Source organism: Conger conger, chromosome 14 (assembly GCF_963514075.1).
Source record: "Conger conger chromosome 14, fConCon1.1, whole genome shotgun sequence".
Taxonomy (NCBI): Eukaryota; Metazoa; Chordata; class Actinopteri; order Anguilliformes; family Congridae; genus Conger; species Conger conger.
Genome location: NC_083773.1, coordinates 26,104,682 through 26,117,068, shown reverse-complemented (window position 1 = coordinate 26,117,068; position 12,387 = coordinate 26,104,682). Strand labels below are relative to the sequence as shown.

General features: G+C 40.9%; 1 protein-coding gene across 1 annotated transcript; it reads left to right on the top strand.

Moving 5' to 3' along the window:
• The first annotated feature begins 1,204 nt into the window (after positions 1 to 1,204).
• mettl1 (methyltransferase 1, tRNA methylguanosine) lies at positions 1,205 to 8,385 on the top strand. The gene is made up of 6 exons (XM_061220083.1): positions 1,205 to 1,404; positions 1,558 to 1,703; positions 3,412 to 3,596; positions 6,034 to 6,147; positions 7,172 to 7,273; positions 7,711 to 8,385. Exons 1-6 carry the CDS (start codon positions 1,325 to 1,327, stop codon positions 7,834 to 7,836), a joined length of 753 nt encoding a protein of 250 aa, XP_061076067.1. The 5' UTR covers positions 1,205 to 1,324; the 3' UTR covers positions 7,837 to 8,385.
• Positions 8,386 to 12,387: the final 4,002 nt, after the last annotated feature.

The window sequence follows — 12,387 nt, the reverse complement described above, 5'->3', positions numbered from 1 at the left end:
AAACAACTTTTATTCTACTGTGGAGAATTGTAGTGCGTAAGAGAACTTGGTGAACTGATGATTTGACACGCACTATAATTCTCCACTGAAGAATGAATGTTTTTTTTAAATCTGTATAGAGCTCCAGCTTCCTCATGACATATCAATCCTGAATGAATATTTCTAGGGTAAGACATTTTTTAATTACAGTGCAACACAGACTAAACCAAATGTATTAAATAACAGTAATCAAAACATATACAATATGTTGACTTTTTTTTTTTTTACAACCAAAGAAATGCCTTTATTCAGATGTTGGCAATGCTGCTCCTAGAGGGCAGGTTTTTGTCATCACCAGTTACCCTGACTCAGCTATAGGAGTGGAGACATGTGAGATGCACTTGTGTAAGTCACTTTGGCTAAAAGCATCTGCCAAAAGACTAAATTGAAAATTAATAAAAGACAAGCAGTCTTTTTAGGTTTATAAAGAAATATATCTTTAGTAGGTCATGTCATGCAAAGGACTGGGCTATTTAAATAATTAAGAGCAGAAGTTTGCATGAAATCCAAAAACATCACTACATCACTACCGATGAGCCGAATGACTGGTCCAGTGATACAGATAACCACTAGAGGGAGACAAAGTAGCTTCTTAACTATTAATTTGACGGTACAGTAACATATTGTGTTTCCTCGCATTTTTCCATAACAGCACAAGCATAATACTTCTCATTCCCTAGCCACTTAATGTGCAAACAGTTACTCGTAGTATGCATTTGTGTAACCGAAGGAATACAACAAATTCATGATAATAATAGCAGGCCTACATGATCAAACACTGAAAAATGACTCATTCATTAGTATTCACATACAGAAGTTCTGGGCACATCTCACCCAACGCCCACTTCAGCAAGTACTGAACCATTTTCTATCGTGTATGCAGTGTAGTATAGCCTAACCATTTCAATGTTTTGATCAGAAAAACAAGGTTACGATCAAAGTTGGAAATGTTATAATTCCATATTATTATGAAAGATTCTCTGAATAGCATTAATACCTCACCAATTTCAAAGAGGATGCATTATAATTTATAATCATACAAACCATACAGCCATACATTTTTTTTATTGATAAAAGGCAGGTTCTAGTTGTACAATTGTATATCTGAAAGGTTTGACCCAATCAAACGTGAATTTGTTGATTATTCGTCGAGCGAAAACTTTGACGTCATAAAAATGCGACGGAGGGCAGCAACGTGCGAAAGAACGGACGTGTTAAGACAGTACTTTATGGAGAATCATTTTGAATCAATTGTTTTCATATTTTATTGACTAAGCGATTGAAGATGAGCGTGCAGATGCCACAAAAGCGTTTCTACAGGCAACGAGCCCATTCAAACCCTATGGCCGATCATACTTTTGAATAGTAAGTTGAAAACGCTGGCTACATTCAGTGTTACTGGCTTAGAGTTCAGAATATATTGACTTCTCTAAGCTGTGTAGTGCTAGCATTGGATGCATTGCTTTGGGCTAAGGTTAGATTCGAGTATCCATTCATGATGTACTGTCTGTTTCTCAGTCCCCTGTGTCCAGAGGAGATGGACTGGTCTCAGTTGTACCCCCGGTTTTTCGGGTCGTCTCACAGTTGTCAGGACGAATCTTCAGACAAAGGACAGGCCAGAGTGGAGTTCGCTGACATCGGATGTGGATATGGGGGGCTTCTTGGTAACCCGTTCTCGAATGTCTTTTGCCTCCGCCTGAATTGGCACAACCTCACATAATAACCGCATTATATATGTAACGTAAATAAAACTGGTTCACCTAGATATGAGCATGTTCTACCCTTTTCATTGATTTGTCGAGAAGGTATTTGTGACTAGTGGAATCATATTCACCATTTTTATCACCATGGCGTTAAGATGCATTTTGTGGTCATGCTAGTTAATTTATGGTCCCCGACCACAAGGGAACGCTGTTGATTTGAGCAGTATTGTACGTGGAAGTTGCCCTTGAACAATAAAAATGGTAATTATGAATCTAGAACCAACACATAGACGTGACATGCCAAAATCATAAGGCTAGTTTGCTATCTGCGAAGATGCAATCTCAGTAACAGTTATCCTCAAAGGAACCAACGACTGTCATTATCAGTGAATAAACAAAAAACAAACAAAAAAAAAAAACTACCATGGTTCTTATGTAGGCTGCAACACCAAAGGTCTGCCTCTAGTTTCTGCTAAACACCTTCATCAAACAGCCAAGTTTTGTAATAATCATCACTGTTGTGCATGAATAGTCATCCATCTGCTGACTAAAACTTAAAACTAGCCCAGGTATTGCACTCACTGAGCACTTTATTAGGTAGACCTGTACACCAGCTTGTGAATGCAAATCTTTAATCCACCAATCATGTGGCAGCAACTAAATGCATAAAATATTTGGTCGAGAGGTTAGGTTGTTTTTCAGACCAAATATCAGAATGGTGGAAGAAATGTGATCTAAGTGACTTTGACTGTAGAATGATTGTTGGTGCCAGTCAGGGTGGTTTGAGTATCTCAGAAACTGCTGATCGCTTGGGATTTTCTCTCACAAGTCTCTAGTGGTGTGAAAAACAAAAAACATCCAGGGCAGAAACACATTGTTAATGAGAGGTCAGAGGAGAAGGGCAAGCTCGTCGAAGCTGACAGGAAATATATACAAATAACCAGTGATATGCAGAATAGCATCTCTGAACACACAACGCATTATACCTCAGTCGATAGGCTACAGCAGCAGAAGACTTAAGACAAAAAAAAAAAAAAATAGGATTAAAATACCTAATTAAGTGCTCACTGAGTGTGTATTCAAATTCAGGAATGGAAAAGCCTGGCCATTTGCGTGCAAGCCAAGCAGAAGCATTAGTTAAAAATGGTCGACTGAATTATTAATTGTGCAAATTCAGTCATTACATTTATCTAAACTTGAAAATTTCTCAAATCTGGCATTAATCTCCCTACCTAAAGGAGGTCAACCTAGAGGGACTGAGTCAGTGTGCTCATGCTGAACAAGCCAGCACCGCAGTGGCGCTCGCAGTGAGAGTACAACTGGAATGAATAATTATATTTTAGTAGCAGTCATCTGAAGCCACAACAATTTATAGCAATTTATAATTTATTATTGGTCGTCCCATGTGTTTAGAACGAGTTAAATTCCTGGCTTCTGCATTTTGTAAGACCAGGGGTCAAAAGAGCAGTTAATAGACTTTAGAAGAGAAATAATTTTCCTGCTGCTTCCAAATCTAAGCAGACCAAACTTTTGTCCAGAGTTTTTTAAATCGCTTATTGGTGAGAAACTCCAAAAAGCCTGTCTCTGACCCAGTGATGTTTCTGTGCAAAGTTGGGCTGAATGTTGAGTTGCAGCTGATTGCCAACACCTCTCTATGTTCTGTTCACAGTGGAGCTATCGCCACTCTTTCCAAACCAGCTGATTCTGGGTCTGGAAATACGGGTCAAAGTGTCAGATTATGTGCAGGACAGGATCCGCTCCCTCCGAGCTGCAAAACCAGGACAGTACCAGAACATCGCCTGTTTGCGGAGCAACGCTATGAAATACCTGCCCAACTTCTTTGCCAAGGGACAGGTAAGACTTTTGTTTGCGCCCTATTTCATCCTGTGCTTTTCAATCATGTTGGATTGTCCCTGTCTATGACCTCTGACCTTGCATTGTTTTGTCTCCTTCTGTTGCTGTTTTATTTTTCAAGACATTTGTTGTTTCTTCCCCTGTCCCAATATCAACCCCTGCATGCTGTGGGGGTCCCACTGCCAGAAGCTAAAACTTTTTTTTCCCCCCCACATTTCCAAAAACTAGATAACACCTGACTTTCGGGACTAAACAAACAGTTTTTGTAGGGAGTAAACAAACTTTTTGCATTAGCTCGAGAGCAGAGATCAGCTGCCACCATTCACGTGTGAGGTGGATTTTTCATTGAATTGCTTCCCTTCCATTGCAGATGGGGTCTTGTGTAATTTGGTAACATACTGCAAGTTGGGCCACATCCGTACACTTGTGGCATGTGGTAGTTTAGGGGTACGGTCTCTGAACATTTGAAGTTGAGTACGTAAATCTTTCTGGTAATGGTATTTATATGATTGAGATTCCCTTAACTAGAATAAAGGTGTCGCAGGGCTTCGTGTGTATCATGCTCAAATGTGGTACAGATGGCCATGGTGTTTTTTGGAGTTAGCTGAATTATTCATCCTTAAGGAATACTTAAGATTTGCTTAGGGAATTTTTTATTTTATTTTTTGCCTCATGAGTGACCAAAGAATGATGGGGATTCCTACATATACATTCATATAATCTGATTAAAATGGTATGTGTTTTATGTGATAAAATGATCTGTTTTGTTAAATACACATATTAAGTATTAGACCGCTTTTCATATAAAAACTTGATTGAGGCGGTCTGGGATTACCTTTCGAGCCAAAAGAGAGTGAGGCAGCCAAAGTCTGCAGAAGAACTGGGGCAAGTTCTCCAATATGTTTGTAACAAAGTGCAAGACTGTTTACCTAAGAGAATTTATGCAGTTTTAAAGGCGAAGGGTGGTCAAAACTGTTTACTGCTCTTTATAGTGTTTTTAAAATATATATATATATATATATATATATATATATATATATATATATATATTTAGACATCTTCACTATACAGAATTTTATTTTACATGTGCCTAAGACGTTTGCACAGTACTGTTTAAAATGAAGTAATCGTCAGTATCATAAAGCAGTGGTGCGTTTGGGATCATAAGTGCAGACATAGCTAGCTCTTATCCTGAGCTGATGCTGTGTTTGTGTTTGCAGTCAGGCTGCTGTGTCTGAGTGCCTCAGGATCCCTCAGGAAACATTCTAAGAAATGGCAGAGCCATGGGGGGTGGGGGAGGAGGGCACACACCGTTATCATTAATCAAACTAGACTGGAAGGTTTGTGAGCAAACGTCTGCATTTTGAATCGATAGCTATTAGGCTGTGTTTACACTGTGTAGATTATTTGTGAATTCTGCAGAAGATGATTTGCTCAGTGGTTCAGTATAGTGTCCTTACAGAAGGGCTTGGATCAGGGATTATCAACTATGGCCCTCAAATCGAAATCCAGCCGTGGTTGTTTCTCCTGGGTAATCATAGCAAATGGCAAACATTTGAGAGTGTGACATCTTCAGAAAGTATAGGTCACTGTATTTTATATACTATTAATGACTTGCTTTGTAGTATTTATTTAATGTATTAATTACTTATGTCTTTCTGACTGAAGCTTGTGATTTCCTATCATCAGAAGGCCCCTCTGGCAGCACTCCGAGGCCCCTTTTTTGGCCCCGGGACCCCCTGTTGAATACCACTGGTCTACACTGATCTGACCAAATGACCTTGTACATCTGGCCCAATGAATTCCTGCCATGTCTGTTGCTCGTGTCACATGCATGATCAGTCCTCTGCACCGTGTCAGAGGCTGTTTTGTGGCACAAACTAAATGATGTACAAAGCACTTCATTATTATCTGAAAAGGGGAAAACCTAGGTCTCAACTGAAAAATGTGCCCTTTTCTTATTGAAGCCCCATTCTTTGATTTGTATGAATCAAACAGTTTGAAATTTTATTTGTGTGGCATTGAGGATATTTACACACAAGTTCTGATGCAAATGTATCTATTGTCTGAGTTTTTGAAAATGACTACCTTTTTTGAACCAATTCAAAAGCCAGATCTGAGAATGATATTGCTCGCATCTCGCATCGCATCTGGGGCGACATGGCTCAGGCAGTCAGGCAGTAAGAGCAGTTGTCTGGCAGTCGGAGGGTTGCCGGTTTGATCCCCCGCCCGGGCTGCTTCGAGGTGTCCCTGAGCAAGACACCTAACCCCCAAATGCTCCTGACGAGCTGGTCGGCGCCTTGCACGGCAGCCAATCGCCGTCGGCGTGTGAGTGTGTGTATGAATGGGTGAATGAGAAGCATCAATTGTACAGCGCTTTGGATAAAGGCGCTATATGAATGCCAACCATTTACCATTTACCATCTTCGTGTTGCAGCTCAGCAAGATGTTCTTCCTGTTCCCCGACCCTCATTTCAAGAAGACCAAACACAAGTGGAGGATCATCAGCCCCACACTGCTGGCGGAGTACGCCTACACACTGAGAGTGGGGGTGAGGGAACGGCCTACTGCACATTTCAACTGCCTAGAGCACTGGCTCAGAGGCAAGGGTACTGCAGTAGTGACCCCTCTGGCCAATTGGCTGCATGCCGTTTGCTTGCACTAGCTGCCTAGTCCTCCGTTGCAGTTGGGTCCTGGAGGAGAAGTGGATGTGCTAGCGGGTTGCGACAGGCCCACCGTTGCAGTCGAGTAATCTAAATTTGTGATACAAAATCCTTTGAACCAGAGGGCTTAAGGGGGAGACTTGCTACCGGATGGGGCCAGGTAAGGCCACGGTAATGCATGTGCTAGTACACTGATCTCACGCAGGCCTTGGAGACAGCAGGTCCATTATCAACCTGTCTGCCAGGTCTGTCTGACGAGACAGAAGTCTGTTCGCTGCAGACCGTTTTTTTTTTTTTAGACGTGGCACAAAGTGCCAGGAGAGGTGTGTGGGACAGACAGCGCTTCAGGAACAATGAGGGGCTTGCCTTCACGAATTTAGATCATTAAATAGTGGCAGCTGCATACGGTGGTTAGGAAGAATTTGCTGAAGTGGGGGTTGGGGGGGACGTTGTCACCAGAATTGCAGGTATTACACAGAAAGACAGGGCATTACCCCCCACTCTGCAAAGGTAAAAAAAAAAAAAAAAAAGGTCCGGATCATATATCAAGCTCTGCTAATCTTGGCACGTCAAATGCCTTCCAAGAAGACGATCTTCCAATAACACTTTCTGTCTGTTCCAAAGTCAACTACAATGACACCGGCACGTCCTTCTGGAATGTTTGCCTGCGGTTATTTCTGTCCCGTTCAAAAAAAACCCCCAAAAAAACCTTTGTACTGTAATGAATTTAGGGTTATCCTACAGTGACATCAAATAAGGCTGTGCAAGGCCACTGTATGCGCGCTGTTACCCATTGCGTGCTGATCTGTTTGGGCCTCTGTAACAGCACATGTTTCCGCAGCCACTTGCACTGGTGCTTATCGCTGGGTGATCCTGTTCAGTGCCTCTGTCTGTTTGTCTGTCTCTCTTCAGGGCCTGGTGTACACCATTACGGACGTGGAAGATGTGCATCTTTGGATGGTGACGCACTTCACGGAGCACCCCCTTTTCACAAGAGTTCCCCTGGAAGAGCTGGTAGGGGAGGAGGGGTTGTTCATTGCCATGGGTTCTGGCAGGGGTACTCAATCTTACCCAGAAAGGGCCGGTGTGGGGGCAGGCTTTTGTTCCAACCAAGCAGTTACACTCCTGATTCTACTAATCAAGGTACTTGGACATAATGGTTGATTAGTAGAATCAAGTGCGCAACTGATTGGTTGGAACAAAAGCCTGCACCCACACTGACCCTTTCAGGGAAAACTTGTGTATCCCAGTAACTAACGCCATTTCGGCAGCACAGATTGCCATTGATGTTGTATTCTCGCACTACACTTGATTTAGCATTGTTTCTTTCACAAATGAAGATGTTGTTTTGCTGACTTTTTTTTATTTTTATGCATGTATAAAAACGTATTTATCCTTATGGACATTGGTTTGGGAGAACCAAAACTCACATGCTGTGATGTTCTCCATAGGCTGATGACATCATCATTAATCGCCTGGGAACGTGCACGGAGGAGGGAAAGAAAGTCCAGCGGAATGGAGGGAAGAATTTTCTGGCCATTTTCCGCAGAGTGCAGGATGAAGAAATGCCTTCCTGATGAGGCCTTCATTCAGATTCAGATTCTTCATTCTCATTGAGCGTGTAGACTGCAGAACGCTCGCAGCTGACCTGTGGGAACAGCCTAAGCACAGTCCGATTTGATATTTCATACCCTTAAGACTGAGTTATGCAGGCTGTTCATCTTCCTCTAAAACAAACATAAATAAATGAATAAATGGTAAGAGAGAATCCGATTCACTGAAATCTTAAGGTGGGATTAGCAAAAATGTGCAGTGTTTGTTTTTTTTCCCAGTTCGACACTGTTGTCTTTTTCAGAATGGGGGGGATGTCTGTCTACTATTTATTTGCTTGCAATTGATCTTTAGCTTGAATGTTTTCAAGGAAAGGCAGATTTGAATTGGGGGCACGGGAGCCTGTCCCGGTCTCTTTCTCTTTATTTTAAAGCAACTTCCAGCATTTCGGCAAGCTTTTTAAAATTTTATTTTAAATTAATTTTTTACTATTCTGACCTGATGATTTGATTCACCAGTTACCAACATTTTGACATGATGTGCCCCATAGAGAACACTGCCCCCCCCCCCCCCCCCCCCCAGCCCCAGACGGTCTCTCTCCTGTTCGTCTGGGAGGTTTAATGGCATCTCTGTCTCAACATGACTACTCAAAAAGACACAGTGGAAAAATGGGGGGTTGTTGTTTGGCTTTTGGTCCAGTGCCAAAAATGTACGAGCCTGATCATTGCTCTGAGAATGAAAAGAATAATGGAACAGAACGGAGGGTTGGGGGTGGGGGCAGGAATAAGAATAATGACCTGGGCACATGCTGCTTCAAAAGGTCTGTATGATTGGGTCTCTCCAGTAAGGACCAAGGACTTTAATTTACAAAGTCTAAGCTTAATCAAAGCTGATTAAGGGTGGTTCTGTTAAAAGAAAATGCATAAAATGCGGCAAGCAAACGTTATCTGTGAATTCACTGGTCCTATGACCTAGAATTGTATTGCAGTACTGTGGTTCTATTGATTTCCATGTTGTAGACCCATCATATCACTACTGTGCCACCAAACCTGCTGAAAAGTGTTCACATTCCAATATTGCATGCATTGCTAATTCAGGGATAGCATTTGAAATTGATCAGTTGGTCAAGCGAGTGCCATTGTCATTGTGTTGGGTTGAAAGACAATAAAGTGGTGTACTTTGAATGTGCCTTGCACAGTTAATGGTGACTTGTATAAAGTTAATTACATGGAATTGAACAGGGTGAACTGAACCCTGTTGGGGGTGGTGGTGGGGGGGGGGGGGATGCAGGACTGCACACTTGTCAAAACTTGAAATTTGCAGTTAGGTGGGTGCTGAGAGGTGTGTTAAGTGCCTTTTTTTAAATTCCCAACAATAAATTGGCCTGTTGATGAATGATGCACTGAGACAGTAAGCTTATTGTGTGTCTTTCTGTCTGTTCACCGCTTGTCTGTGCGCTTGCGGTTTTGATTTCAGATGAGCCGTTTTTAGTCATTGCCTGTGAAGGTGTTGGCTGGCAATCCGGAGCAGCCTTCTTCCTGTCACCAGTGTGGCAAGCGTTACCACTCACCTCCCTCCACTCCTTCAGAGTTTCATCTTCCAATAAATAAATAAATAAATCACGTCCTCAAAAGTCACTTCAGTGATTTAAAAATAAAAAAGACACGGTCAGGGGGGCATTTGAAAATGGGACATATGAAAAGATGGGTTTTTAAACGCAGTAGTTGAGGATCTTTATTCAGGTACATTACATATATATGTACATATGCGTGTATTTGTTGTCAAAATTTGGCAAAAGATCAGGGTGCACCAAGATGGTTGCTGGCTGCATTGTGGTGTTCGGCTTTTATTGATGGGAGATTAAATTGACCATTTTCAAAAGGCTGTGGTGTGGAACTTGCGGTCACAATTGCATGGAATTTGCAGCTCACACGCACACACACACACACACAGTGGAAGAAACTGAATGGTCCAGGTAGTCTTTTCCTTTCCCATGGAAAATGTAAACAGGAAAGACGAGGGTTAAAAAACACATTCAATAAGAACAACATTGAATAAGCTCTGAGAAGGCCAATGAACACAACATATAGTCTAAAAATGTGAAGGTATGATGAGATCACATCAAAGATATTTCATGAGATTGAATAGGCAAATACAGAGATAGTATTCCATTATGGTTCTTTTCACCAAGTGGTGTTTGTTGTCTTGGATGCCAACTTGGATGCCATTCTTGGGTGCAAAAAGGACTATAATCATCCTTGCATGAATGGAATACACCACAGTATATTGTAAATAAGTGTCATTTATGGAAAATACAATGTATATTTCACAGGAGTGGAAAATATTGCGATGTTTTCAATTGACAGTATATTTTACAATATTTTGTTGCAATATATAGATAATTCCATTATATATCCAGATCTATTTTTTTTCTAGGACACCCATATGGGAATCTGATGTATGGCTCCAGAGTTATTGGTTGATTAAATATGCAGAAAAAATATAATAAAAGAAAAATAGCTTATTGACATGAGCTTTATTTCCAACATGTGTAAAGTAGTGTGTTTTATTAATGATTCAATGGACTCAAACAAAGTCTTACATTTTCCCCATAAAACAGGTTTCACAATTATTGGTTTAATACTTTGTGCAAACACCACTGGCAAAGATGACAGCCATGAGTCTTTTCCTATAATTTGTGATGAGGCTAGATAACAATTTGGAGGGATTTTTGACCATTCTTCCAATCAAATCAAGGGATTTTGCATACTTGTTACCTAATTTTTATACTCTATATAACAGGAAGTGATGGAATGACACAACATATTTCCTTTAGACTGAGATTCATTATTGTCAATTTAACTTTGTTTGATTTAATTTACAATAATTGTTAGGGGTGCCAGTCATTCTGACATCTAGCTTTCACATATGTTTGAACATAGCCTTTAGATTATTATCTGTGGTGTATCATATGCAGCCTTTTCTCTTCATTTTTATTACGAGTTCCAATAATTCTGGAGCCCACTGAGTACTTCATTAGGTAGAGCTGTACACCAGCTTGCTAAAGCACGTGGCAGCAACTGAATGCATAAAAACATGCAGAAATGGTCAAGGTTCAGCTGTTTTTCAGACCAAATGTCAGAATGGAGAAGAAATGTGATCAAAGTGACTTTGACCTTGGACTGATTGTTGGTGCCAGACAGGGGGGTTTGAATATCTCAGAAACTGCTGATCTCCTGGGATTTTCAGGCACAGCAGTATCTACAGTTTACAGAGAATGGTGCAAAAAACAAAAACCATCCAGTGAGCAGCAGTTAATGAGAGGGGTCAGAGGAGAAGGGCCAGACTGGTCAAAGCAGACAGGAAGGTGACAATAACTCAAATAACCAAATCAAATAATAAGCAGCAGAAGACCAATAAATCTAAAAAAGAAGTCTAATACATACCTAATAAAGTGCTCACAGTTCGGGGGGCAGTATTGTTGTATACTGTAGGGGGGCAAAAATGAACAAGAGGGAATGGAGGTTCAAGGTGACAGGCCTTTATTTGAGCTTCTTCACGTTCGACTGCCAGGGTTGCAGAGAATCACGGACAATATTTGTATTCATGCTCTCCTCACACCTTGCCAGGACAAATGAAGATATGGCTGCAGTACCTGTGTGTTTGGCAAATTTCAAGTTAGTATTTTGAAATATCAGAAATTCTCCCAATTCAAACAATATTCCCATGAATGCCAGCAGACAATGCTTTTCTACCAGTTTTGGAAAGAATCGTCTTATGGACAGACGAGACAAAGATTTTTCCCTATTCCTTGCGTTTATTGGACTGCTGGCAATTCTTTGGAAAATTGTGTTCCTTTTTTCAGTTTTCATGTTCTTTGCCACGTTGGGTACAGGCTGAAAGCATGAACACTACCCACATGTCCTAAAAAAAGGTAAACAGATTTCACTGATGGATCACAGCATTGTGGTAATGGTGCGATGTCCTTGCCAAATAGACTGGCATCGTACAAACAATGCTGACACATATTGGCTGGAATAATGCGTAATACCAAGCATTACTCACCAAAACAGAGTGTACTTTCTGAAGTTGTTTGTTTTTAAGTTGTTTGTTTTTAATGGTGCATGACATTTAAGCAAATACCCAAATACCCAAATACCCAAATACCCTCGTCGACTACCTTGATTTGTGAGCTGATTATTTTATGTGCAATAGCTGATGTAATATTAAGTCATGGAACTTAAATAATTTAAAATTTTAATTTGATTCATTTATTTTTTGTTAATTTTAAGCATGTTTGGTTAAATTAACTTAGTTGTCACAAGTTTTTTGGATGTTTAACAAGTTTATGGAACTTCTTCTCCCAATCATAAATGCCCAATCCAAAACCCAGTGGTTTAAATCAATGAAACTGTTCGGATCATTATGATAACTACTCTGTGCCCAGATGTGTCTGATACGTGTCACGGACAGGTAAAGCGCAGCCCTGAACTCTCACATACTGGGCAAAGAGCACCGGCACTCAGCCAGCACAGAAGAGGAGACAGTCCTGGATGGGCTCTGAGGAGCTACTGCCA